This window comes from Palaemon carinicauda, chromosome 24, assembly GCF_036898095.1.
Source record: "Palaemon carinicauda isolate YSFRI2023 chromosome 24, ASM3689809v2, whole genome shotgun sequence".
Lineage (NCBI taxonomy): Eukaryota > Metazoa > Arthropoda > Malacostraca > Decapoda > Palaemonidae > Palaemon > Palaemon carinicauda.
The window spans coordinates 80,888,018-80,915,178 of NC_090748.1; the positions used below are offsets into that span (position 1 = coordinate 80,888,018).

Below are 27,161 nucleotides of genomic sequence, written 5' to 3' on the forward strand. Positions count from 1 at the left end.
CGAAAATGCCTTGCTTTCGGAACATGATAGCAAACGTCTGCAAGATCCATAGGGGAGGTGACGGCCCCACAGAGAAGCAAGGTCCGCACCTGAGAGATGGTCAGCATGTGAAACTTGTCGCATTAAATGTAAGAATTCAGAAGCGACAGGTCTAGGATTACTCTTCGCTATTCTGAGTCTTTCTTTGGCCCGCTGAACAAGTGATCCTGAAATTACAAACGATTTACTTTCTTTATTGCTTCCTTTTGCAATAAATCGTTTTCATATAAGACTAGCTCTTCCGTTGGATGTTGATGAAAACTGGTTGGTGGAGGGGGCCATTCTATCCAACTCCACCCCAGACCTTTGGAAATTATACTGAAAGCCCAAATGTTGAACGTTCAACGGTTCCGGAAGATGTAAAGTCCTACCCCTACCTGAGAACTCCCAATGATTTGCTGCGGATTTACCTCCTCGGCCTCGAGAGTAGCTGTTGCGAAAAGTCCCTCTCGAGCTAGCGCCTCTGGGGCGCTGGTAACCCTGGAAAGCACCCTGAGTTTCAAAGGTGGGCCTAAGGGCTGGGGAAGTAGCATAGGAGGTAGTTGCTACTTGGGACTGAGGAACCAGCACGTATTGCTGTTGGGGTTGACCCTTCGAAGTGAAAGGTTGACTCCCTTGTGCCACCGGGATGGTTTGAACCACCTGTTGGGACTGCCGGTTTGGAAGGAATGGAAAGATCTCAGACTCTTTCTACCTCGAGATTGGTTGCTGGCCGGTTCGAACTTGTGCTTGGGGACTAAGCCCATCGAACCTTGAGGCTCTGATTGACCCTAGCAGCTCCAGACTGGGGCTTTAATGAGCTTGTTAGGCTCATGTCTGATAGTGGCCTCAGACAAGACATGCCTACAGCAACGACGTCTGGCCGCAAAGAAGTCGTAGGAATCAGACAGTAAGGTTTGAAGTAATGACTTCGTCAAGACCTTAAAAGGTGGTTCTTCTTCATACATTAAAGAGGTCTTTTCTGCCATTGTAGCCGAGTTGATATGTCTACTCAGGCGCATACAGGCTTCGAGCTCGAGGCATATCAGAGATTCCGGAAGCCTGGGTAGCCACTCACTGAACTGAATGGGAGCACAGTCAGCGCTTAATTTACTCGATGTGAAGGTCGCCGGGGCGTTAGTCCAGCAATCGTGATCCCCCAGGGACAGGAGGGAGGTCGGATGCGTTTCCTTCAGCTGCGGTAACGGCTTGTCCTCGTTTATTGCCTACTGAGCAAGGTCCGATATCTTAGTGACACACGGAGTAGGGGTTTACTCCTCCACTAGAAACATCGTGTACGGGCTCTTGTGAGGTGTTAACGTAGTGTTAACACACTCCCACTCGTTTAAGGGCCGGACCCAGGTGGACTGAGCCTGCCCCTTTGGGTACATTTTGGTTTCTTTGGGGACCTTGTCAAACCTTACGAGTGTCTCCTCGGTAAGGCATGCGAAACCAGAGAGAGGGAACTGTAGACCCGGCGGGTAGAATTCAAAATCTTCTACAGTCCGGGTGCCAAACCCTTCAATGGTTAACATACCATCTTTGAAGGGAGAGCGCAAGGCCCCCTTCCACGGATTGCTTTCGATGAATTCCGGGAGCTTAGAGGCATCCGGGATGATATATTGTGCTGTTGAGGTAGCCCATAACATATGAGACCCTGTAAGAGGCTATCTGGTTTAGCACTCTCTCTTCCCCCTAATGGGCAATAATTCCATTCAATTGTCAAGTTCACAGAGGCACCAGGAATCTTCCATCCTATAATTCGTGGTGACTCGGTATGTGACACGAGGTTTGAGCCAGTGAGCTACAGAGGTCCGTAATTTATATATATATATGTATATATATGGATAAATATCAGCACAACATCGTGTTCAAATAGAAATAAATTTCTACCTCATCCCTGGGATCGGTCGCCGGCCTCTTCTAATGAAAGGTCAGGTTGAAACTAACCATGCCACGAGAGGCCATGCACCAATCTGGAAAGGGTTGCCGGATCGAAGGAAGCCTCCGGGGTCGTAGGTTTCAGGCCGGGCTCCGCTCTCGACCCAAGAGAAGTCTTAACTGGTTTGGTGATTTGGAAGACCTGTGAGTCTTTGGTAGGGCTGGCAGGTAGCTTTAACCTTAGGGACAACGGGACGTGGCCCGACATCAGCCACGTGCTTCCTTGAAAACCCTAAAAGGAAGAGACACAGGGTCTCTTTGCCCTGACACTCCAGGCAAACCCGCCAACCCAGATCTAAAGAGTCGCCAAGGTAGAAGAGACTGCGAGCTCCGAAAGAGGGTATATCGTTACTAATGAACAAGGTAACTCCGTTGGGAATGTAAAATAAATAGATCGAGAATAAATGTTTAAATCGATCAATCACAAAGGAAATAAAATGAAAATCCCAAAATAATATATCCGAAGTTATAATTATAGATAGTAACGACAGGGGCACCTACAGTGTCCCATAGTAGGGTAGTAACCCAAAAAGATCCGGGTGTTCCGAATTCTTAAAATAGACCGGTATGAAACCGGGACAAAAGGCTATGAACAAAATTTCGGACCGGTATAATAACCGGGGAGAAAACTTTCATAAATTAACTGACATTGTCAAAATAATTCCATAAAAGGTGAAGATTATCAATGAAATAATATTGTCATAGCGCGAAATATACTATCCCGTCGGTACTGGGGAAGTATAGAATAACATAAAGATACATAAGTATCCCATAGCAGGTCAGTAACCTAAAGAGATCCGGATGCTCCGAATTCTTGAATTAGACCAATATGAAATCGGGACAAAAGACTATGAACAAAATTCAGATCAGTACAGTAACCGGGGAAAAACTTATCATAAATTAACTGACTTTGTTAAAACAATTCAATAATAAGTTAAGGTTATCAATGAAAAAATATTGTCATAGCGAGAAATATACTATCCCGTTACTACTTAGGAAGTATAAAATAAAATAAAGATACGTGAGTGTCCCATAATAGGTTAGTAACCTAAAAGGATCCGGGTGTTCCGGGTTCTTAAAGTAGACCGATATGAAACCGGGACAAAAGGCTATGAACAACTCTAGGACCGGTTTAGTAACCGGGGAAAAACTTATAAATAAACTGACATTGTTAAAACAATCCCGTAATAAGTTAAGGTTATCAATGAAATAATATTGTCATAGCTTGAAATACACTATCCCGTCGCTACTTGGGAAGTATAGAATAAAATACAGATACGTGAGTATCCCATAATAGGTTAATAACCTAAAAAGATCCGGGTGTTCCGGATTCTTAAAATAGACCGATATGAAATCGGGACAAAAGGCTATGAACAAAATTTCGAACCGGTATAGTAACCGGGGAAAAAATTATAAAAATTAACAGACATTGTTGAAACAATTCCGTAATAAGTTAAGATTATCAATGAAATAATATTGTCATAGCGAGGAATATACCATCCCGTCATTACCAGGGAGGTATAAAATAAAAAGGGATGAAAAAGGATGCAAAAAACAGTGATGAATAATATAATCAAAACTAGTTCCGGGGCCGGGGAAAAGGGAAGGTAAAGTAAACTTAAAGTAACTTAAAGTAAACTTAAAGTAACCGAAGATACATCCTTAAAATACATAAATAGAAAACTCCAGTTATGATCTAAAACTAATGTCTGTAATTGAATAGGGCTCCCGGAGGGAGGATATTAATCAAAACTGTGTCAGTGTCAACAGATCTTGTATTTAAGAGCCCGAAGGCTCCGATGTCTGATGACGATGGGTACCACGGGAGAGCGCGGGGGGAGCCAATGGAACCCCCACTACCCAACCGGAGGTACCGGGACGAAGGTAATGATTCATGTAGAATATAATATAATGATATGGGATATTAATAAGTCCTATGCGGACGATAATAGCAGGAGGTACCGTAGGTGGGGACACTCCTAATATAAGTGCTCATTCTTACAACCATAGCTAAAAGCAAAATTTACACCAAGGTGCAGTCATACCAACTAATCACGTGTGATAGTCCCCGGTGGTCCCGGCCCTCCCCCTCCCCCGACCGATGGCCAATCGGGGCGACGGGAGGGGGGGAGACGAAACCGCCCGGTATGAATGAATGAGACTAAGTCACACCCCATGGGTACACTCAGTCCTCAATATGTCGGAACGTTGAGGGAAGACTGAGGAACAAGCATACTTGACCCGTATGTCATAACCAACAACCATCGAGTGAGAGGATGGGTGTACACTGGAGGAGGGGGGGATGGAATAGCCTCCCCAACCTGTGGGGAGGGGGATATGGTACAGGGGAATCACCAGTGCGTAGTGGTAGACAGGGCTACCAACTGGAGATCCCCTCAACATGACATGAAAATCCCAAAAATATGATCATAACGGAGTAAAGCAATAAATATAATATCAATGCACAAATACATAAAAATAATTAATGAATTAAAAGCGAAATCACGTAAGTAAGGTTAGGCATGCAGAAATAATATGGCGAGAGAGGAACTCGGGCGAGTGGTAAGGGAGGAGCATGACGCCATCAGCAGATGGAAAGCAGGGGTATCAACCTAGTTACTGAAGCGGTAGATCGAACAGTAAAAACAACAAAATACGCGAGAGTCCCACTCGAACCAAATGTAAAACTAGGTGGAGCGTAATAAAACTAAAAGGTTTAATAATAATAAATGAGATGGTCGTCTTCCTAGAACTAGCGAAACGATCTCAAAGGTGACGCAATCCACCACATGCACGAATGCAGGCATACCAACATAACCTACTCCTTGATGAAACGCTAACACTGATATCATAGGATAACTTAAAATTAATGCTAGATGAAAGCATAAAGATGGTGTACTATATAAATGTAAGGAAAAAACTCCTAAAAGTTCGAACAAATATTAATGACGGACGAACTAACGAGAAACAGGGCAGAGCCGAAACATGAACGGTAAGAACGGGGACGCCGTTCATATATAAACACTTCTCAATAATAAAAACAGAGGTTACACTGCCCAATCTCGCTAAAACTCATGGATAAAGTACTTAACTTCGATGGGGTATCATGGGAATCGGCCACCGATTATAAAATAATGATAAATCCAAGGGTAAACACAAGAAAAAAACATGTTGGACTTAATAACAACAAGTGCTATAAAGGAGTGACGTCACTGGCGTGGGTTGGGTTAGTGGTAGTAGTGTTGAACGGCACCTCGCTGTGGCGGGGATTTTGAAGAGGAGATATCTAAATAGTGCGAGACCTCTGGTTGTGAATTATCACGCCCCAGTATTTTATACCGACACCTTATATAGGTGAGCGAGCTGGGTTCAACCTGGCATTCCTATGCTTTTTTCTCTGGTAATATATAGCAGTTATATTCCTTAGAAATAGAGTGCTCTAGGAGTATTTCACTGCGCGGCACAGGTCGGAGCCCAGAAATATAATAATTCAGCAACGGATGAGACAGAATACAATTTCAAAAATGAAATGTACATATTATTTACATACTCACCTGAAGTTCATATAGCTTCCTTCTAGAAGCCCCACTAATATCAGCACCCATAATAAAATTTAAATTTCCCGTTTTCCCTCACTACAATAGCCTCACCGCCATAGTACACTATTGTGCATATATGGTGTTGTATGGCAATGACAGTGGCATGGGTACTTATTTTAGTACTAAATACAAAGTCAAATTGCATTTAACAACACTGACCTCACTTATCAGAGGGAAGGAGGTAAGAAATACGTGAACCTCACAACAGTATAGTAACAATAAATTATCAAAATTCCATTTATTTCTACAAACCTCACCTGAGGTTTGCATTGCTGAATCAAACACAATGAAGGATGAGGGTAAGTGAGAGGAAGAGACTAATCAATCCAAATATCCAAACCAACCACACATGATCCATCTTAAATCACCAGAAGTTTAAAGGTTCCCACGATAACTATAGAGAACTTTCAGTACGCTCAATTCCAGATTAAGAAAAATTAGAACATAAATTGCTAAGAGGGCCGATAAACCAATATGAAATTTAATGCACTCAAATCAATATGAATTATTCCAAAATACACACCAGAACCATTTATACTAGAACATTACCTGCAGCTACTATAGAACCCAATCAAGCTCCACTAAAAATGTGTTTAGTAAAAACAGATTTGGCCTGCCACTGAGCTGCTGTCGAAACCCTTTCCAAAGAAAAATTGCTACAGGATCTATGAAGTGGCTAAACTCCTAACACCAAGAACCCCTTAATTTTCAAGTCCCTCACCAGACCAGAATCCAATTCAATGTGCGTATCAGTCACTGAATTCTTAATAAGAAGGTCAAAGCATTCTTGGATAGATGATGCTCTGACTCCATAACCCATAAAACAAATTACAAGCTTTTCTCTAGTGCCAATAACATTAATTAAATAAAACTTAAGCACTTTAATCATACAAAGAAACCTAACCTCCAACACACTGCCAACCTTTCTCCCTAATGAAGAATTGTGGTAAAATGCAGACTTATTGCCTTGAAGCTTGGCAAGAGAGAGAAAAAAAAAATTCATCAACACCAAATTCCACATTCTTGGAAAGAGACTGTCATTGAATAAGACGTTTAGCCGAAGCAAACACCAATAGAAAAGCGTGTAATTTCAAGATCCTCAAAGGACGCATCTTACAATAAATAGATCTAGCAATTGTAAGTATTTCAATATCTAAAAACCTATAGACATCTGCAATAATAACTGAAGAGGATAAATAAAAACCAAGATGTCTCAGAATGGTATTAAGCATGGACCTATAAGCCTTAAAAGCCAAAAAGAAAGTTTCTTCTCATAAAACATTTAATGCCAAAAACTTAATAATATCATCTAAACTGTTCTAGTCACCAGAATGTTCCTCCAAAGGGGACCTTGGTAAGCTCTCACATCATGAACATCTACAATCTAAATAACATTGTTGCCTATGACACGAGATGCACAGGGAAAGAGGATCCTTTTCCTCTGCCAAGAGCCTTCCTGAACATTTAATAAACAAATGCACTTCAAACAGAGTAGAAGACATCCCTGATTAAAATAACATTAAAAAAAAACACCATATTAATTCATTTCAACCTTACATATCAAATGAAACTAAAGAATATCAACACAATATGTGAGCAAGAGGAAACTCAAAAGGCTACTATCATTGCCATGCAATGCCATATACAGTATGCAAAATACTGTACAGTATTGAAGGGGCAAGGCTACTGCAATCATGGGAAAATGAGATATTTAATTTTCATGATGAACATTGACACTAGCATGGCTTGGAGGAGAAAGCTCGGTGAACCTCAGGTGAAGTTCATAGAAATAATGGTCATGGTTCTTCTTAGCAGAAACCAATCTTTTACTGAGCTCTCATAAACTTTATAATAAAGATTTTATGTATTTTCCTTTTCTTTACATTAAACAATTTATTTGTTAACCAGGACAAAACTAAAAGAGAAAGTGATAAAGGGTAAAAATATGTACCTTTGGTGATGGAAGACGACTGAGATCTGTGAGATTGTGACAAAATTTGAGATGTTTAAAACTGAAGGGATTTGTACGTAGAGAATCAAAGGCTTTAGTCAACTTTTCACTCATCCATTCAATCTGTAAAGGAGTTAATCATATATCACAAATTACATAAAGTAAGTTCAACAACATTCTTAACATGTATATATTCTTATAATGCATTTACCATATTTACATAAACAACATAAAATTGTTTCACATATGCATGTTTAATTCAATTATTCTGGTATATACTTTAAAAGGACTTAATTTTCACTGTGTAAATTTTTCAATTCATAATTAATAATGACATTTTATATTTTTTCTTATCAATCTATGTACTATTTTTGCAACACAGTATTCATGGTGCTATATGCTTTGAAAGTACAACTTTTGTAGACATATTAAAACATTAAGAAGAATAAAAGTGGATTTGTATGAATAGCCTCAACATATCTCTAGCTATTACAGGTTCACCACCTACTAGATTTAGATATTACAGATGCATTTGGCTACTGCTTCATTTCCCTTGAATTAACCAAAAGATTACCCAAGTCTCCCCACCAACCATACAATATTATTCATCAATTACAAATAAAGAGCAACTAAATAAATGAACTTCTTTTGAGTTCATTCACAACTTTGCTAAAAGAATGTTTATACGAATATATGGCCTTGACAAAAAGAGAACGTTTACCTATATGGTGTCCACCAAAGGCCCCGCATAGTAGTAGTAGATACTGAGATATGGGAGGGCTAGTCATAAATATCCACTACTAATATTATAATTTTTAAGTCAGTTAACCAAAGCTAAACTTTCAAAGCTTATAGCACAATGAATGTTGGGTAGAACTTACTGAAATAATTAAATATAAAACAATATCTAAAGAGTAACTTACCATTTGCTTTGCAAAATGTATAACATGGTAGCCTGTGTTTGACAAAATGGCTAAGGAGTATGCAGACAAACCACTTTCACGGGTGCTCCACATCTGTTCTAACATGTGGGTCATTTCTAGAACTCTGCCTCCTGTGTCAGTTGCAACCAAAACGTTTCCCCCATTACGACAAGTTTCCTGAAGTTGAGCTAAAATGAAAAGAAATTTCTTATTCTTTTTTACATATATAAAACTTTCCAGTTAAATGTTGTAATCAGGTTTTTGTATTGCTACCTGCTGCTAAAATTAATTAGATTGTTGTTTTAAACTTAACTTAAAATACTAGTACTCTTGCAAGAGACCATTTATATCAAGTAGATTGAATAGAGGTACTGTATGATCCTCTAAGACTTTCCTGTTAGGGTAGATAAGAGATCCAACACAACAGGGTATACTAACAAAGCATAGGTTTTTTCACAGCATCTTTAATGCTGTATTCATCAGTTAGCAGATGACACATCACCTACAAAGAAACATTCCTCTTCAAGGGGAATATAGCAGTACCATCTGAACATTTTCTCTCAGTTTTTCCTGAGAAATGAGTAAGCACTAGTTACACTCCAACCTCCCTTAACAAATCTAAGGAGGTGGGAGGGCCTTAGGGACCACAAGGAATCTCCCAAAGTGGATTTTTCTGACATAATATGCCTTTGGGATGCAGGGAGGATTGGCCTTCTTAATATGGAATGTCAAAAGATTATGGATAGGTCTTATAAAAATGGCTCATTGGTCTGTGTGTTCTGAAACCGACAACTTTCACATGACGTAGATCTCAACAAGTAGGTTTGAAAGATGGATTCCAGATAGAGATTATGATAAAGAAGCTGTAAAACTGTAATATAGAGATGGTTCTGTCAACAAAGGGACTTATTTTTCACCAGAAAGAGAAGACCAAAGATTAATGCTATAAAAAATACAGACTTCTTTAAAATCTATTTCACGATGATGATAAGATTATCTAATCTATTTAAAGAAATCTAACAATTGACATTCTTTAAAAGCTATTCTAAGATGATGATATGATTAACCAATCTGTACAACAAACTACAAATTTAATCCAATTACTATTTTTCTAGCTATACAAAACCGAGCCATTGATATGGGTTACTGCTAGTCCTGTTTTCTATAACCAAAGAAAAATTTTTTTATTGCACCATGCTTCGTTGCCCACATCGCCTCCTCACAACACTCAACTGGTCAAAGACTTGCGGGGCGGTTGAGATGGGATTTTTGATAAATGACTCAAGTTTGTATCATCATCTCTTCCTACACCTATTGACACTAAGGGCTTCGGTTAGATTTCTCCAGTCATCTCTATCTTGGACTTTTAATTCAAAACTTCTACATTCATCATCTACTTGACGCTTCATAGTCGTCAGCCATGTAGGTCTGGGTCTTCCAACTCTTCTAATGCCTTCTGGAGCATGCCCAAATCAGGCACTCAAGTAATCTCTCTCTTAGTTCCATTTCTAATCAAGTCTTGCCATTTAACACCCAATATTCTTCTGAGAGCTTTATTCTCAAATCTATAAAATCTGTTGGATATTGTTTCATTGTCATACCATGACTCATGTCCGTACAGTAACACCGATCTCACTAAACTGATATATAGCCTGATTTTTATACGTAATTTCAGGAGATTTGATTTCCTAATGTTACTTAACCTAGCCATAGTCTAGTTTGCTTTATTCAATCTTTCATTAAACTCAAATTCTGAAGATCCTGTATTGGAGATTCTGGTTCCTAAATATTTAAATGATCACCACATTAATCCTTTCTCCGTCCAATGATATTTCATCTTCAATCGCATATTCCATTCTCATCATCTCTCTCTATCTTCTATTTACCTTAAGCCCAACCTCATGTGATACTTCATGCATTCTAGTAAGCAAGCTTTGTAAGTCCTGTGGTGTTCTGCTAATAAGAAGTGTCATCAGCATACTCTATATCTGCTAATAGCATCTTGCATTTCCAACTAGGCTTGTAGCATGGCTAGTAATAATAATAATATTAATAATAATAATAATAATAATAATAATAATAATAATAATAATAGTAATAATAATAATAAACGGATTTTGAGCAATGCGAAAAATCTATTTTTCGGTGATATGGCCATGTCGTCTTGATGAAAGGTCCTTCAGGCAGCTTTCTAGGGATATTTGGCTACAGTGATACTCCCAGAGAATTGACCACAGGTCTCTAGAATTCTAACTCCTGGCGCGAGTATCCTTAATATAACTCTTAAGGATATCGCATAAAATCAGGGGACGTATTTCTTGATACGAAACATAGCAATCTTCACCCTTAATAGTTTTCGCTTTGAGGGGGAAGAGTGGCGAAATTGAAGGGGAGCCGTTATCAAGGTTACCCGGTGGATCCCCTCCCGGTACCACCACGGCGAACTATTCCTTGTTGCAATTAAGCATGGATAGCTGCAGATAGAGTAGTTTCGGATGGGGACTTGTTACATAGTTGTATACTCCTTTTAATAAGAAGGGAGGGTCCATCAGGACGACATGGCCATATCACCCAAAAATAGAATTTTCGCTTTGCTCAAAATCCATTTTTGGGCTCAGCCATGTTGTCCTGATGGAAGTTTACCAGAGAATTACTAGAAAGTACTATATCAGTGGGATTGTATAAGTGCCTTTACTTTGACTCAGTTCCTTATATGCTATCGCAGACCTAATACATATATGACATTACCGTTATTTGTCATATCCACTAAGCTTGGAACTAACTTAGGGCTTCCTGCCCCCTGCAGGGAAATTGTCGATACCGACAATAAGGCGTCAAAGTTATATTTCGTAGGAACAGGTGGAACTTTTTAGCAATTACCAGGTTGTTCTTACAGAGGTATACTGACAAGTAAATTAATTTTTAGGAAAATAAAAGGCTCAGGAATATTTATTCAATTTCATGCAGGGCGAATAAGACACAGATACATTTTATATATTTATTTGTATAGACAAATGTGAATACAACAACGAATGTATCATAAATAGAATCTTTTAACAATTCAACATCTTCAAGGTATATATATATATTTGTAACCTGTAAGGGAAGAAATACATATATGGGTTAGTCACAGGTGCCACTCAGTATTGTGAAATTATTGGATTGATTTCACTTAGATGTTGAATATGTTTTAACACTGTGTACGAATGTTCAACGGCACTGGTGTTATTGGTTAGATTCTACACCTATATAGATCAGTCCGAGATTCACTAGAGTGATCTCAACTAACGGGTATTGGGTATTACACTAAAAATAAAAATGCTAATACCTGTTCATCCCATGTAATGTTAAGTCCCAAACAGTTCACTGTTCATCGCAGCACTAGACGACAGGTTTTATAACACTACCTGCCACCACCACAAAGTGTTTTATTTCATGCACTTGCTTCGCATAATGTTTATAGAAGACTCTAGAAGATTTCAACCCAGTATATGAGCGTAGTCTATCAAAGTCCATATGCTGAAAGAAGTTCAGCGAGGAAGCAATTTTTCTAGGATCGTGACCTGCGGGTGTTATGTCAGGATCCGCTCTGCGAATGAAGGAGGTGAGTTTTGCCCTCAGTTGTTTTAGGGATAAGTTTGATCCTGAGGTTTCGCCTAGGAAGAAATGTCCTTCCTTGAAGTCTGAAGTTCTTCAAAGATAGACCTTAAGACACTCTACTGGACATAGAGAGACATCTTCCTTCAGAGGGCAGATTCTCCAAGGAGCCCATCTTTTGGTGGGCAGCTCGTTTTTGGCGAGAAAGGTAGGATCGGGAAAGAGATTCAGTTCTCCCTCTTCTGTGAACTGAATATGGCCCTCGTTTCTAGATAGGGCCACTATTTCACTAACTCTAGCCCCTGAGGCTATAGCGAATAAGAATATCACTTTCTGTGTTAGATCCTTTAGGGTACAATCTTCGTTGTTCAAGTTCAAAGCGTAGTGCAAGACTTTGTCCAAGGACCATGATATGGGCTTTGGAGGGGTTGCTGGTTTAAGTCTAGCGCATGCTTTCAGAATCTATTGAAGATTTCGTTCGACAGGTCTACCTGGAAGGCGTAGAGAAGATGTCTAGTCAAAGCTGACTTACACGTAGTTATCTTGGTGGAAGCCAAGCCTTGCTCATGAAGGTGGATGAAGAAGGAAAGGCAGAAGTCTATCGAGATTTCTGCCGGTCTGTTTGCTTTGACAAAGGAGACCCACTACTTCCAAGACGATTCATATTGTCTTCTAGTTGACTTTGACTTGTAATCTTCTATAAAGTTGATGTTGTCTTTTGAGATCCCAAACCTTTTCTTGGCTGCTAAGACAAGAAAATCATGAGATGTAGGTTTTGGGTTCTCAATGATGAAGCATAGACAGTCGACTTCTGAACCGGTTGGGATAGAACTGGATTTCGTAGAGGAAACAGCCTCAGCTTCAGTTCTATCACTAGAGGGAACCAATTGCTCTTGAGCCATTTGGGGGCCACTACTGTTGCTGTCCCCTTGAAGGATCTCAGCTTGTTGAGGACCTTCAGCAGGAGATTTGTTGGTGGGAACAGATAGATATGATTCCATCTGTTCCAATCGAGTGACATAGCGTCCGTTGCTTCTGCCCGAGGGTCCTCATATGGGGCCACATATCGAGGTAGTTTCTTGTTGTCGCTCGTTGCGAAGAGGTCTATCTGCAGTTCTGGGACTTTTTCCAAGATGAAGGAGAATGAGTCTGCGTCTACGGACCATTCTGACTCTATTGGTCTTCGCCTGGATAGAGCATCCGCCGTCACATTGCGGAACCCTTGTAGGTGAACTGCTGATAAGTGCCATCTTTTCTTTCTTGCCAAGCGAAAGATGGCCAACATCCTGTGATTGATGTAGGGCGATCTCGAGCCTTGTCGGTTCAGACATTTCACTATCACCTCGCTGTCCAAGACCAACTTGATGTGGGCTGATCTATGAGGGGATAGTTTCTTCAACGTTAGGAAGACTGCCATGGCTTCCAGAATGTTGATGTGAAAGGTCTTGAACTGGTGAGACCAGTTCCCTTGTACTTTCCTTTAATGGGAATGACCTCCCCATCTTTCCGGTGAGGCATCTGACGGTTGAGGTGGTTGTAAGGGAATTGTCCTTACTAGGCTCTTGACCTTTGACCACGGTCTCAGAAGCGATCGCAGTAAGGGCGGTGCCAATCTCTGTTGATCTCTTCGAGCGTTTGATGCGTATCTTCTCCAGACTCCTGATGCATCCTTCAGTTGTGCTTTCAGCACTGGGTCTGTTACTGCTGCGAACTGGAGGGAGCCCAGTACTCTTTCCTGTTGGCGTCTTGAAATCTTGTTGGATTTCAGTAGTCTCTTGACAGAACCTGCAATCTCTCTCCTCTTTTTTGGTGGAATGGAGAGGCGGTGTGACTGTAAGTTCCAATGGATTCATAACCATTGAAACTCTTGAGCTGGAGAGAGGCGAGACTTCTTGTAGTTAATCTTGAAGCCCAGATGGTCCAGGAACTGGATCACCTTCATGGCTGCCTGCAGACAAGCAGTCTTGGATGCTGCCCACACCAGCCAGTCGTCCAGGTATGCTGCTACCTGAATGCCTTCTAAGCGTAGCTGTTGTACGACTGTGTATGCGAGTTTTGTTAATATCCTTGGGGCTATGTTTAGTCCAAAGGGCATGGCTGTGAAGATATACTTTGTCTTCTGTAGCTTGAATCGTAGGTAGGAGGAGAGGGGGCGGCTGACTGGTAGGTGCCAGTAAGCATCTGCCAGGTCTATTGAGACCCTGTACGCCCCTTTCGGTAACAGGGTCCTTATGTGTTGTAAGGTTAACATCCAGAACTTGTTGTTCTCGATGAACTTGTTGAGTGGAGACAAGTCTAGAATAACTCTGAGTTTGTCTGAGTTTTTCTTGGGAACACAAAACAGCCTTCCCTGGAATTTGATGGACTTTGCTTTCCTTATAACCTATTTGTTCAAGAGTTCTAAGGTATATTCTTCCAATAAGGGGGTGGAGTGTTAGAAGAATTGAGGAAAGGAAGGTGGAGTTTTGTTCCATTTCCACCCTAGACCATTCTTGATTAGGCTGTGGGCCCAGGGATCGAAGGTCCATCAATCCCGAAAGTGGAAGTGTCTTCCTCCTACCTGGAGCATCTCATTGTTTAGATGATCCGGAGGGTTTGTTACCCTGACCACGTCCTCCTCTACCCCTTGAGGGGTTTCTTGAGGAGCCTCTTCTAGATCCTCTACCTTTAAGGCGAATGGTAGAGGTGTGCCTCTCAAAGCCTGGGTTAAAGGCTGGTGACTGAGCTACTAACTGCTGAGGCACCATTTGGAATGTGGTTTGTGGCTGGGTAACCATTTGGGGCACTGTGGTCATGGTAACCGTGGGATGCTAAGCAGATCTATGAGGCACTCGTGGCTTCTTTGTCTTCCTGTTCTTGGGTTGGGGACCAGCGTCAAGAGGATGATTTCCTCTTGGAAGACATGTCCCACTTTTGGAGAAGGTTCCTATTCTCCGTGGCGGCTTTAGAAACTACCTCTTGGACTGCTTCCTTTGGGAAGAGGTCCTTGCCCCAGATACATGAAGTAATCAACTTCCTGGGCTCGTGCTTGACCGTTGCATTGGCAAACACGTGCTCTCTACAGGCCCTCCTGGCCTTCACGAAAGCATATGTGTCCTTTACTAGGGTAGCCATGTGCATCTTGGCTAGGACCATCTACATTTCTGGGGTACTCAAGATGCCTGCGCACATCTCCATGCAGTTCTGGAGAGATAGAGAGGCGGCTAGACTCCCATTTGTCTCCTGTTCCCTTCGCAGAAGAAAATCTGACAACTTCGGAAGGTTCTTGTTGAACTGCTGTCCTGCTATATCTGGATCCAGTTTCGAGATTGAGGTAGATGGACCTCGTTCCAATCCTTCTCGCCGGTAGGCAGAGGTAGAGACAATGGTTTACATTCCTCTAGCGTAGGGCATGGTTTGCCCTCATCAACTGCTTTTAGCACGCAGTGGAGAGCTTTAACCGAAAAGGGAAAAGCTCTGGAGGAAGGAGCAAGGAAGGTAAGGTGCCTCTTGCTCAAAGCAGAAACGTTCAAATTTGTATAACCGGCTTTCTTCAGGCTACTCGTCAAGAGAGCCTGCGCCTTGTCATGATCAAAGACCATGACCTCCTTAGGTTCCGTCTCTTCTTTAGATGCAGGTTCATTCTTCGATCCCACGAAGCATTCCGGGTAAGCCGAAGTGTTTGGCCAGAATTGGAGATCGTCGAGGGGTATGGCCCCCATCTTCTCAGAAATGTAGAGTTTCCAATTCATCATGGGCATGAACCCTGCATACCTCCAGGTGTTGGTTTCGGAGCATTAGGGTAAGTCAGAGACTTTGACACACTTGTGGGAGCCGCTGAAAGCGGCCGAGCGGCGTGCTTCCCTGGCTTCCCTCCTCATCTCTTGCTGTTCCTTGCGCATCATTTCCATCATCAATTGGATCTGCGCCATGAGCGCTTCACCCTTGGATAACAGCGGGTCCGGTTGAGGGGTTGGGGCCGAAGAAGTTGACAGCACAGGTTGATATGCCGTCACAGACAGTAGTGGGTATTCCGTCACTGTCGATACAGATCCTTCTTCCTCCTCGAGTGGCTGAGCCACCTCTTTTTCAGGATCTTCTTGAAAAAGATCCTTTTCGGTGTCTGAGGACACCTCTGATATCCTTTCCTGATGGATGTCCATGCCTTCTAAAGCCTTGTTAATGTCAGCCTCTATCGTCAGTTGTATGAAGGGAGGCTTGACCTGTGCCTGAGGCACAACCACGTCGGATGTGGCCTTAGGGAACAGAAGGCTTCTCATTGCTTCGTTTGGCAGGTAAGGTCCTGGAGAGTTCTTCTGGAACCCTCTTACCCACCTTCAAAGCGTTTCCCTTGCAGTATCCCTCGACTCCGTCGTCTTGGGATCACCGAAACCCTCGGACATCAAGGCCGACCAGACGATGCAACCCAATATCTCAGGGTTTCAGTTGCGATGGAGCAGGGGGCATGAGACCTGCACATCTTGTGGCCACAAAAGTTCCTGCTTTTGTGGTTGCAGTACATAACCGCATACTTCACCTTAGCCTCCTCCTGTAAGGAAAGAAAGAATGAAATGAGTATGGGGTAATTTATCATACTAATAAATACATTCACATGCACTAAATAGTAATCATCACTATCATAATTATAGCTTAGGATAGTAAGCTAGAAAGGAAATAGGAAAGACGCATATCTGTGTTTCCTGTCCAGGCAATTGCTGTGACCTCCCTCAATATTAATATTTTAAATTTCCTTATTAGTGAAATATAGGGTGGAATAGCTCTAGTACTTAGAGCTGAAGTCAGTGTATACTAACAGTAACTCCCGCACAAGTGAAATATTAATACTGTAGGGTAAAAATTTGTGTTCCAATGATCTAGGATACTTCAGAATGTCGAAGGAATGCTTCACCTCAACATTTGCTTAGCGGCCTCAACAATGGACTGTGAAAGGATACACAGAGTATGTTGGAAAATCATATTACTGTATGTTATATACTGTAGTTTTCTAACTGCTGTATTTGCTATACTGCAGAATACTAGCTACTGTATAATCTTATACTGTAGTTCTTCCGTTATACTACCAGGCTAAGCTAGAATCTGGCAGCACTAGCCGACAGAGAGAAAAAGAATGGAGAGGACTACCGTATTATCATAGTTTAATACAATAATTAGGGTTGTAGGGACTACTGTCTCTACTGCCTTCTTTCCAGAATGAGGATTCAAATGGAAGGGGAGAGAATGTATTAATTCTAGCTTCCATCCAGCCACAATATCTGTTGCCAGCTGCACTACCGGTTACAGGATTTGTGGATGACAGTCCAAGGGAGGACTGAAGAATACTCAAAGTTGTAGTCGGTCTCCCACCAGCAGTGGTCAGAGCCGGCTCAACCTTTCCCGGAGCATTGCTTCCGTTAGGGAGAAGGTCGAAGCGACAACCTAACCGCCTTTGTAGGAGCCCGGCCGGCATCTTAATCAGCCCGGCAATCGGGGTGATTGTAGAATACTGGCCACAGGGATCGTGAGACTAAAGGACAGAAGGGGGAAGGGAAAGGGTCTTATATTTTGCATAGAAAGAAGGCAGCAGGTATGCCTCCTGCTTTTGGCTGTAAATCAAGGAAATGTAGTTTCCTTTGCCGGTGCCAGAGGAATAACGATTCCTTAGCCTGAGACATTGCCGGATATAAGACATTTCTTCTAGTCCACAAGGGAGAAAGGTGGCAGCAATTGTACTACCACTTTCGGTTGTGGACTAGGGAAGTCGGGCTTCCTATGCCGGCAACGGTGTAACCAGCAGGGGAATGACTAATCCCCTATCGGTAACGTTGCCGGCAACAAGACTGAATACCCTGAGTTACTGTCGTATTTTAAAGCCGGGATACTCACCGGCAAAGAGGATGGACAGAAACACTATCTCAGTCAAGCCGGAGCACACTGCTCTATGGCAAGACGAAGATAGGGTTGCCGCCTGGGCTGGCGGCACTCAGGGGGAAGGAAGGGTTTATCCTCATTTTTCTAAAAGAGAAGAGTATCGAATTATGATAGTAATTCTAGGAGATCTTTATATCTCCGATTGAATTAATAAAACGATACGAGAGGATAAATGGGGATAACGTTACTAAAGTATACTAAAACGCGTTAGGCTAACCTAACTAGAGTCGGGATCTCGGCCACGCTAATACCACCGAGGCCCTAACGTATACGATCGAAACGTTTTATCAGCAGAGGAAATATTACATGTGTAAATCTTATCTTCACTAGTATAATTTGCCTAAATAGCTAGAATTTCATTATAGCTAAATACCGGGAACGTCGTACTACTAACTAAATAAAGCATTTATGGCCTACGACAGGGGTCCAAAATGGCCGCCTCCGGTGCTGGCTCTGCTCCACTATACACATCTAAATTATGCTAATTTAACTGTGAGAAGGGAGCCAAAAATTATACACAGAAAAGATTAAATACTCAACTTTCCAGAGGATGAAGATGCTGGAAATTGCATTGTATTATGAAAAGTAACAACACCGAGAGCGAGTGGGAGAAACACTGTGCTTAATTCGCTACTTCAAAAGGAATGGTTTGCTGTAGTGGTACCGGGAGGGGATCCACCGGGTAACCTTGATAACGGCTCCCCTTCAATTTCGCCACTCTTCCCCCTCAAAGCGAAAACTCTATTAAGGGTGAAGATTGCTATGTGTCGTATCAAGAAATATGTCCCCTGATTTTATGCGATATCCTTAAGAGTTATATTAAGGATACTCGCGCCAGGAGTTAGAATTCTAGAGACCTGTGGTCAATTCTCTGGGAGTATCACTGTAGCCAAATATCCCTTAGAAAGCTGCCTAAAGGAACCTTCCATCAAGACGACATGGCTGAGCCCAAAAATAATAATAATAATAATAATAATAATAATAATAATAATAATAATAATAATCAATCAAGTCCAATCCTTCTTCACCAACCCCAACTGTTCTACGCATCACAAAATCCATGAAGAGGATAAACAACATAGGTGACAATACATTCCCTTGGAGTACTCCACTGTTCACTGGAAATTCATTTGATAGGATTCCACTAACATTAACTTTGTACTTGCTATGCCTATGAACAGACTTAATCAAATTCACATATTTAAGAGGAAATCCATAATAACACAGAACTCTCCATAAAATTTGCCGGTGCACACTATCAAATGCTTTTTCATAGTCCACAAATGCCATCAAAAGTGGAATTCTACATTCTACACATTGCTTTAACACGTCTTCAAATGAAAATTTGGTCAGTACAACTTCAACCTTTTGAAATCCTGCTTGTTCTCTCTCAGCTTTTCATCAATTTTTCTCTCTAGTCTCTTTAGAATAAGCATACTATACACTTTCATGACAACCGACGCTAGTGTGATGCCTCTGTTTGTATAGCTAGGATAAAATACAAATTGCATTAAATTTGTAGTTTATTCCTATGCTGATTCAAACTTCTGAGTCATTTATACGGGAGTCATCCTTAGGAGGGAGAAAGTCTCCATGAAGTTGAGAGGTATACCTATCCTCTCTAATAGATACAATTACTATAAGTTATAGCAAGAGATCAAAGTGAATCATTAGTGAACAGTGTAGACAGCTCATTAAGAGGTAAGGCTATACGTTGATTCTAAGAATAAAATTCTTTACTAGGGGTGAAGTCTCCGTGGAGTTAAGAGGTACACCTTTCCTCTCTGATAGATACAATTACTATAAGTAATAGCAAGAGATCAAAGTGAACCACTAAAGAGTGTAGCTGGCTCATGAAGAGGAAAGGCCTTATGTTTGATTCTAAAAATAAAATATTTTGCCACGGGTGAAGAAATATGACCATCAAATGTTACATAACAAAAATAAAATTTCAATATATCATCGCATTCAAGACATTCTTACTTGCATTAGGGTCAAAACCAATGGATGGCTTCAAGTCAAATGAAGATCACCATCTGCCTTAGTATCTAATATACCAGTATAATGCAGAGAATAAATGATGCCTGAGATAAGAACAGTTACATGTCCTGTGAGAGCTGATAGTTAGATTATTTGTTGCGCTACAACCGTAATGCCTACAGATAGGGTGTCTAAAGATCTGCAAGTGCCCTATTTTAGATAATGACCCGTAAAGATGGTTTGTCTCTTCCATACACCAACTTTGTGGACTTGTACTACAAAGTGGTTTTTGCAGAACGCTAAGGTTGCTGCAAGCCCACATATATCATGTGCTCGATGCTTCCCTTAAGAATGTATAGGTTCTCATGATAGTTTCTCTTAACCAGAAAGAGTTAATATATACACATTGGACATATATCTTGTAGAGAAGGCAATATGGAGGCTGGATTCAGGTCATAGATCTCTCAACCTTGAAAAGGGTTGTCCAACAGAGAAGCCTCTCACCTGAACCACCACATCCGGTAAGGAAGGAATAGTGAAGGCCTCGAACCTAGGATTGTGGATCGCTCGGTTCTGAATCTTGGCCACAAACTCTGGCACAAAACTCAAGGAGATCTTCTTCCAACCCTCTGAGTGAGTGACATTACAGGAGAGACCGTGTAACTCCCAGACTTTCTTTGCCGATACTAAGGCTAGCAGAAAAAAGTCCTAAAAGTCAAGTGCCTATTTGAGGCACGGCTCAAGGGTTCATACGGAACACGAGTAAGCGACCCGAGAATTACGGTGACATCCCACTAGGGAACACTAAGTTCCCTCGGGGGACGCGACTGTTCGAAGCTCTTAATGAGCGTAGAAATCCCCAGGGCATTAGAGATATCTATGCCCTTCAGACGGAACACCATTGCAAGGGCAGACCTGTAGCCTTTAATGGCAGAAACCAAAAGGAGCTTATCTCTGCGAAGAAAGACTAGGAAGTCTGCGATCTGAGTCAGAGAGGCTCCGATTGGAGAGATACCCCTTCCACTACACCAATCACAGAAGACCAACCACTTCCCCTGGTAGACTGAGGAGGAGGATCTTCTAAGGTACCCTTCCATGTCTCTCGCAGCGAGTCGCGAAAAGCCTCGCGCTCTGAGGAGATGCTGGAGAGTCTCCGAGCGTGAAATCTGAGCGACTGCACTGCCTGGTGGTACCTGTTCGACAAGGGTTGCCGAAGGAGATTGGGCCAGTGTGGTAGCTCTCGCGGTGCCTCAACCAGGAGCGACAACAGATCGGGAAACCACTCCATGGTGGAGCAATGAGAGTCATCCTGAGTCCTGGAGCTACTAGGACCTGGTACAGGACTGCCTGAAGCAAGATAAAAGGGGGGGGGGAAACGTGTAGCAATCCAGTAGATCCCAAGGATGTTGCAGTGCGTCCTCAAACGCAGCTGCGGGATCTGGTACTGGAGAGCAAAACACAGCAAGCTTGGTGTTGTGCCGTGTTGCGAAAGGTCGATACATGGTTCTCCCCAGAGGTCGAGTACTCTACTCGCGACCCAAGGGTGAAGAGACTATTCTGCTCCTATTACCTGGTTTCTGCAACTTAGGGCGTCTGCCCGAACACTTCTCTTGCCTGGAATATACCTGGCTGACAAGGTTACGTGTTGACTCTCTGCCCACAGAAACACCTGCCTCGTTAACTGCTACAAGGGATGTGAGAACGTGCCCCCTTGCTTGTTGACGTGCACGACCACGGACGTGTTGTCGCTCATTAGCACTACAGAGTGCTCTCTCCAACGGGCCTGGAAATGAAAGAGTGCTCTCGAGACTGCCATCATTTCTAGCACGTTGATGTGCAGGTGTTTCGTCTCTTCCGACCACACACCTGACACGACCAAGTCGTCCAGGTGTGCACCCCAACCTTCCGTGGACGCGTCTGAGAACAGACGGAACTGAGATGGAGAAGGGTTTATGAGAAAACCCTCTCATAAGGTTCTCCTCGTTTAGCCACCAAAGGAGATAGTTCCTTACCTCGCGTTCCATGAGGACCGGACGAAAGGGAGGATCGGTGGCTGCCGACCACTGCTCCTTCAGACACCACTGAAGGGAGCGCAGATGGATCCGCCCGAAAGGAACAAGCTTCTCCAGTGAGGAGAGGTAACCTAGAAGAGCTTGCCACTGCAGGGCTGGGATGCCGAGTCGATCAGCATTCCCAGACACTTCACCTTCTGCTTGGGAATGAGGTTCGACTTCTCGCAGTTCACCACGATCCCCACATCGCGACAGACTGCTAGAAGCGAGTCTTGATCCTGACTCAACTGCTCCTGCGAGCGGGCGAGAATCAGCCAGTCATCGAGGTACATTAGTATGCGGATGCCCCTCGAGTGGGCCCAAGCTGCTACCGTCGTAAATACTCGCGTGAACACTTGGGGAGCTGTGCACAGTCCGAAGCACAGTACTGTACTTTGAACTGGTACACCGTGCCCTGGAAGGTGAATCAGAGGTACTTTCTAGACGACCGATGAACTGGTACTTGTAAGTACGCGTCCTTCAAGTCTATTGAAAGCATAAAGTCGTACTGCCAAATGGCTAACAGCACAAAGCGAACTGTTAGCATCTTGAACGCAGTTTGCTGAACAAACTTATTCAATGGCGAAAGGTTGATGATCAGTCCCCAACCTCCTGGTGACTGATCGTGTACAACTTTTAGCGCATCCTTCTCCAACATTTCCTGGACCTCCGCCTCCAAGGCCAGAGCCTTCAGGGATGTTAGAGCGTATGCATGGAACGCTATTGGAGTGGAGGATAGGGGGCCAATGAAGCACGAATGGGAGCTTGTACCCTTCGCGAAGGGTCGACACTACCCATTCCTCGGCCCTGAGGTGCTGCCACATCGCCCAATGGCGCAACAGGCATCCTCCTACCCTCCACAGCATGGGAAGTGGAAAGCCAATCTCAGCGTTTCCCTTTCTCTTGCTTGCCCCTGTTCTTTCCCCGACGTGGCGGAGCTCCAGAGGGAAGCTGAAAGGTCTGTTTGGGGGCAGAACCCTTCTGAACAGGAGCAGGTCTCGGCTGCACAGGAGCACGACCAGTGGTACTCTTGCCACTTCCCGTGGGCTTGGCCTGACTCGGCCTGGCTGCGGACGGTTTCGCGGGACCAGGTCCCTTGAAACTCACAGCTTGCGCCTGGTGGATAATGGAGTCCTCCGAGTCGAGGTGCCATTTATCCCGCGTGGCCCGAACTTCCTCTGGAGGAAAGAGAGAAGTTGCAGCTCTAATAGGAAAGTTCCTGGGTGTCAGGGCCTCTCCTGAACCAATCTATCTCACCAAACGAGTGGCTACTGCCTCGCATTTTTTAAGGATCAGATTGGCATACTGGGTAGCAAGCTGGTCCAAGAGAAAAGCAACAGCTTTCCCACCAGACAAAGCCAGGTTCCTGTACTGCTCCATGTGTTCGGGGTTAGTGAGCTTGGTGTCCCGTACGAACACTATGGCCGTACCACACCAGTGGTCGTGCCACGAAGCAGCCTTAAGAGCAGCTACAGAGATGGACTCCATAGTTGAAATCTCAGAGGCCGAGAAGGCCACTCTCTGGGATTACAAGCTCTCGACCGAGGAACCCCCCAGCAAGCGCTCCGACAGCGGGGTTGAGAGGGAGAAGACAAGACACAGGAGACTCTGTGACATAGTACCTCTTCTGTCGCTGGAGTGGTTGAGGGAGAAACTTGTTCGAACCTTGGCCTAAGCGAGTCACCAGGTCCTGCGATCTGGTCACTCACTCGGTCCAATGATCAAGCAGCCTGTCTCAACCAGGGTAGTGTGAGGGGCCGTGAACTGCCTTCGGGAGCTCCCCATAGGATCTCCAAGGCTGTACACTTATCTCAGACACTACCGCAGGAGGAGCCATGAAGCCATTAATCTCACACATGGGGGTAATGACCTCTAGGAACTGCAACTCCACCTCGGGATCTTCCGTCTCCAGGAATTGGCTGATCCCTCGGTCCCGCTACATCCGTAGGTGTAGGGGAAGCGACATGCTGCACGGGTGATGACATTCCCTATGAATACCCTTGCTCTAGTCCTAGGACCGAACCAGGCGTGTATTCAGGAGTCAAGGCAGGGTTCATTCCCGATGGAATGCATCGAGGTTCCCATTGCCACCGAGTGCGTGACTGGTCGCTGCGAGTCCACGAAGCTCCCGAAGGAGCTTGAGCGCGAGCGGTGTCGCTGGTAACTGCAGCGCTCACACCAGCAGGTGTAGACAGGTTAGTCGCGCGAGTGGTGCGCGCAGCCTCACCTGTTACATGGCCAGAAAACATGGGGGTTGGCTGCATCTCTCGCGGCTGATAAGCGCGAGAGCTAGCCTGATCGTACACGACCAGCCCCTATGCCGCAAGCTGAGCCGCGAGGTGGCTCCATGCCAGACCCGAGTGGCGCGGGTCAAGTGCGCGACTGTCTGAGCCTGCTCCCTGCTCACGCGACACACGAGTCGCTGAGCTGGTCCGTGTGGCTAACCCCATGGAGGTAGTCGTGCCAACCGCGGATTCTTTACGAGAGACCACAGCTGAGATATTTCGTGCCGAAGCTAGAACTCTCCTTTCCCCACTCAAGAGCGGTTCAATTAGAGTCTGAGCAGTAGATCAGGGGCCCAAGGACCCCGTCACCATGCTCTGAGAGACGATACCTACGCCCTCGAGCGCGGTTGTCGTGCATGGAGGCCTTACGTGAGATTCGCCATGAACAATCCCACTAGTGAGGGGAACACGGGAATCTCGCACATCGCCCTCATTCTCCAGAGGAGAAGAGGTGTCTCGGGGCGCCATGTCCCTTCCACTGCGACTGGCCTTTCTGGCCCTCTTCATTTTCCTCTTTCCCCTGGGGGAGAAGAGTCAGAGTCAGAAGATGAAGACGAAGAGGAGGAGGAGAGAGGAGGAGGAACTAGAAGAGAAATACCGCCCAGGCTTCCTCTTCTTGTGCCCCCTCCGAGGTGCTGGAACGTTGGTCAAAGCAACAGCAGACGACACTGGACGAGGATGAACAACCTGAGCCATGTCTACATGGTGAACCTGAAAAACATATTGTATCAGCAAGAGTTTGGCAGATTTTAATTTTAACTGCTTATCAGCAGGAGATTTGGCAGATTTTAATTTTAACTGCTTATCAGCAGAAGATTAGGCAGAATTTAATTTTAACTGACTTGCGGGCGAAACTATAAAGGATTTGCCATCCGTCGTTAAAGAAAACTCAGTGATTAAAACCTTACTCTCCCTTGTTTTAACAGGGAGCCCTGCAATTATTTTACCCTTGGAAAGATTTGCATTTTGCCAGGAACTAATGCTTTATCAGGTACATAGTCAACAACAACAGGGCATCAGTGAACATGGGAGTCAATAAAGTTACAACCCAGGGTTGCCAGGTTTCCTAAGTGAGAAAAGGCCAACTTTGATCAACTGCAGCTTCAAGAAGTTAAAAAAGACCAAAGGTATAGCCTTTAAGGCCAACCTTTTAAAATATTGCTAAAGGCTAACCAATTTCAAATAAAAAAAAGGCCAAATTTGATATCTTTAGCTGAAAAAGGCCAACCTGGCAACCCTGTTACAAACTCGATTACATTCATGTGTTCATCAACAATCGTATCATTCAAATGACGTTGTTGAAGCTCGTCCGCCATATCTAAATGGCATCTTAACAAATTCAAGTCAAACTTACCTGATAATCCGAGAGGCGCCCAAAATTCCCCCTTTGTTACTGGGTAACGTGTCGTCATCGGTAATAGCAATCTGTCGGGTCTCTCTCGTGATCGCCAAATAGCGGAAGCGCTAAGGTCGACCACTCCCCCGGCGAAACCCGAGAAAATCCAGACAGGCTTAGAATCCGGGCTTCCCAAAATGGCGGCCAGGATTCAAACTACGGCAAGGAGAACCTTGAGAGCAAGGTTTTCCCCTGGATGTCGAGCAGAGGGTGTGCGGGTCTACAGAAGGTGACGAACGGCACCCACTGCAACGCCCGCCACGGCCTGCACAACATTGCATTTATCGAGTAACTTTCTCCTTCATAACAAAGACCAATCACTAGTACACAAGCACAAGAGAAGGCAAAAGGCTTTAGAGTAGAGAGCGGAGAGTAGGCAACCATCCACATTGAGCCGAAGTGAGTGAATGAGGAAAGCGGGCTGGCGGTGGGGGGGGCCTCCGCCCCATACCGCCAGCCAACCAATCAGCACAACTGCCTGCTTTTCTTTCTCTCAGGCTGTTTCAGCTGAGCTGAAGTGAATTCCTATATTAAATGATTACGAGGTTTGTATATCGCGTCGGAACTAATAAACGTTTTTGTAAAACGTGTCTAAGTCTAAATCCACGTAAAAAGCATGTTCAAGAGATTCTGTTAAAGTGCTTTGTATGACATAATTATTGAAGGTTTGGGCTTCTTATTCTGCAAAAAAGGTGGACCAGAAAGGAAGCTACGAAATACGGAGTTAAACGGCATAGAACCATAACCTTAAAAAAAGACATTCACACCCACTACCCTAACTGCTATTGTTTAGTAGAGGAAGACCTATTACAGCCTATCAAGTATGCTGTTAGTCAAGAAGCCTATCTAGTAAACAGAGTGAGAAAATCCAAGTGTGAAGGTCTTAAGTTAAAAAGATGGAAGCGACGGTGATCTGGCTCCCTACATTCTGGTATACCTGTACCACCTGAAGAGGATGTGACTTTAGTCTGACAATGAAGGAGTGGAAACGAACTTTTTTATCATAGTGGAGCCAAGAGCACACCTGTCCCTATGAAATCTCCTGGGATATTCAAAACCTTTGCAATTAAACTCATCAGAGAAAAAGGGCAGATTGAACACTATCTGTTTAAGTCTAGATTCAAGGTATCTACTGACCCTGCACAAGTCCACATTCATGGCTACATTGTGAGGGAGTTTTTGGTTCTTTGCCATCGTGAATATATCCACATGAAAATAAAGCACAATGTTGAGGATCTCGTAGAAAGAGCTCTGACTTAAGCTCCATTCTGTGTCCATGGCTGTCTGATTGGACAAGGTGTACATTATTGCACTGAGAGGGCCAAACAGGTAGACTAAGGAGAAAAAAAATTCTCTCTTGAAGGAACTTAATGATGAGTGGAACTACAGAATTTAGGGTTCTTAAATGAGACCTTTTGTGGAGACAACAGACAGCTGCTTGGTTGTTGATGAAGAGCTTTGTGTGAGTTTCTCCTTAGATTGACCTTCTTTAGTGTAAAAAAAAATGCTATTA

The 27,161-nt window shown here is 43.6% G+C and overlaps 1 protein-coding gene across 1 annotated transcript in view; it reads right to left on the reverse strand.

Annotated features, from left to right (window-relative positions):
* The window catches only part of Cpsf100 (cleavage and polyadenylation specificity factor subunit 2), a 200,073-nt gene that overhangs the window by 95,139 nt on the left and 77,773 nt on the right, over positions 1–27,161 (reverse strand). Inside the window, exons 7-8 of the mRNA XM_068348239.1 lie at positions 8,433–8,620; positions 7,510–7,632 (exon numbers count right to left, since the gene is read on the reverse strand). Coding sequence (XP_068204340.1) covers positions 7,510–7,632; positions 8,433–8,620 — 311 coding nt within the window. The remainder of the gene's footprint in view (positions 1–7,509; positions 7,633–8,432; positions 8,621–27,161) is intronic.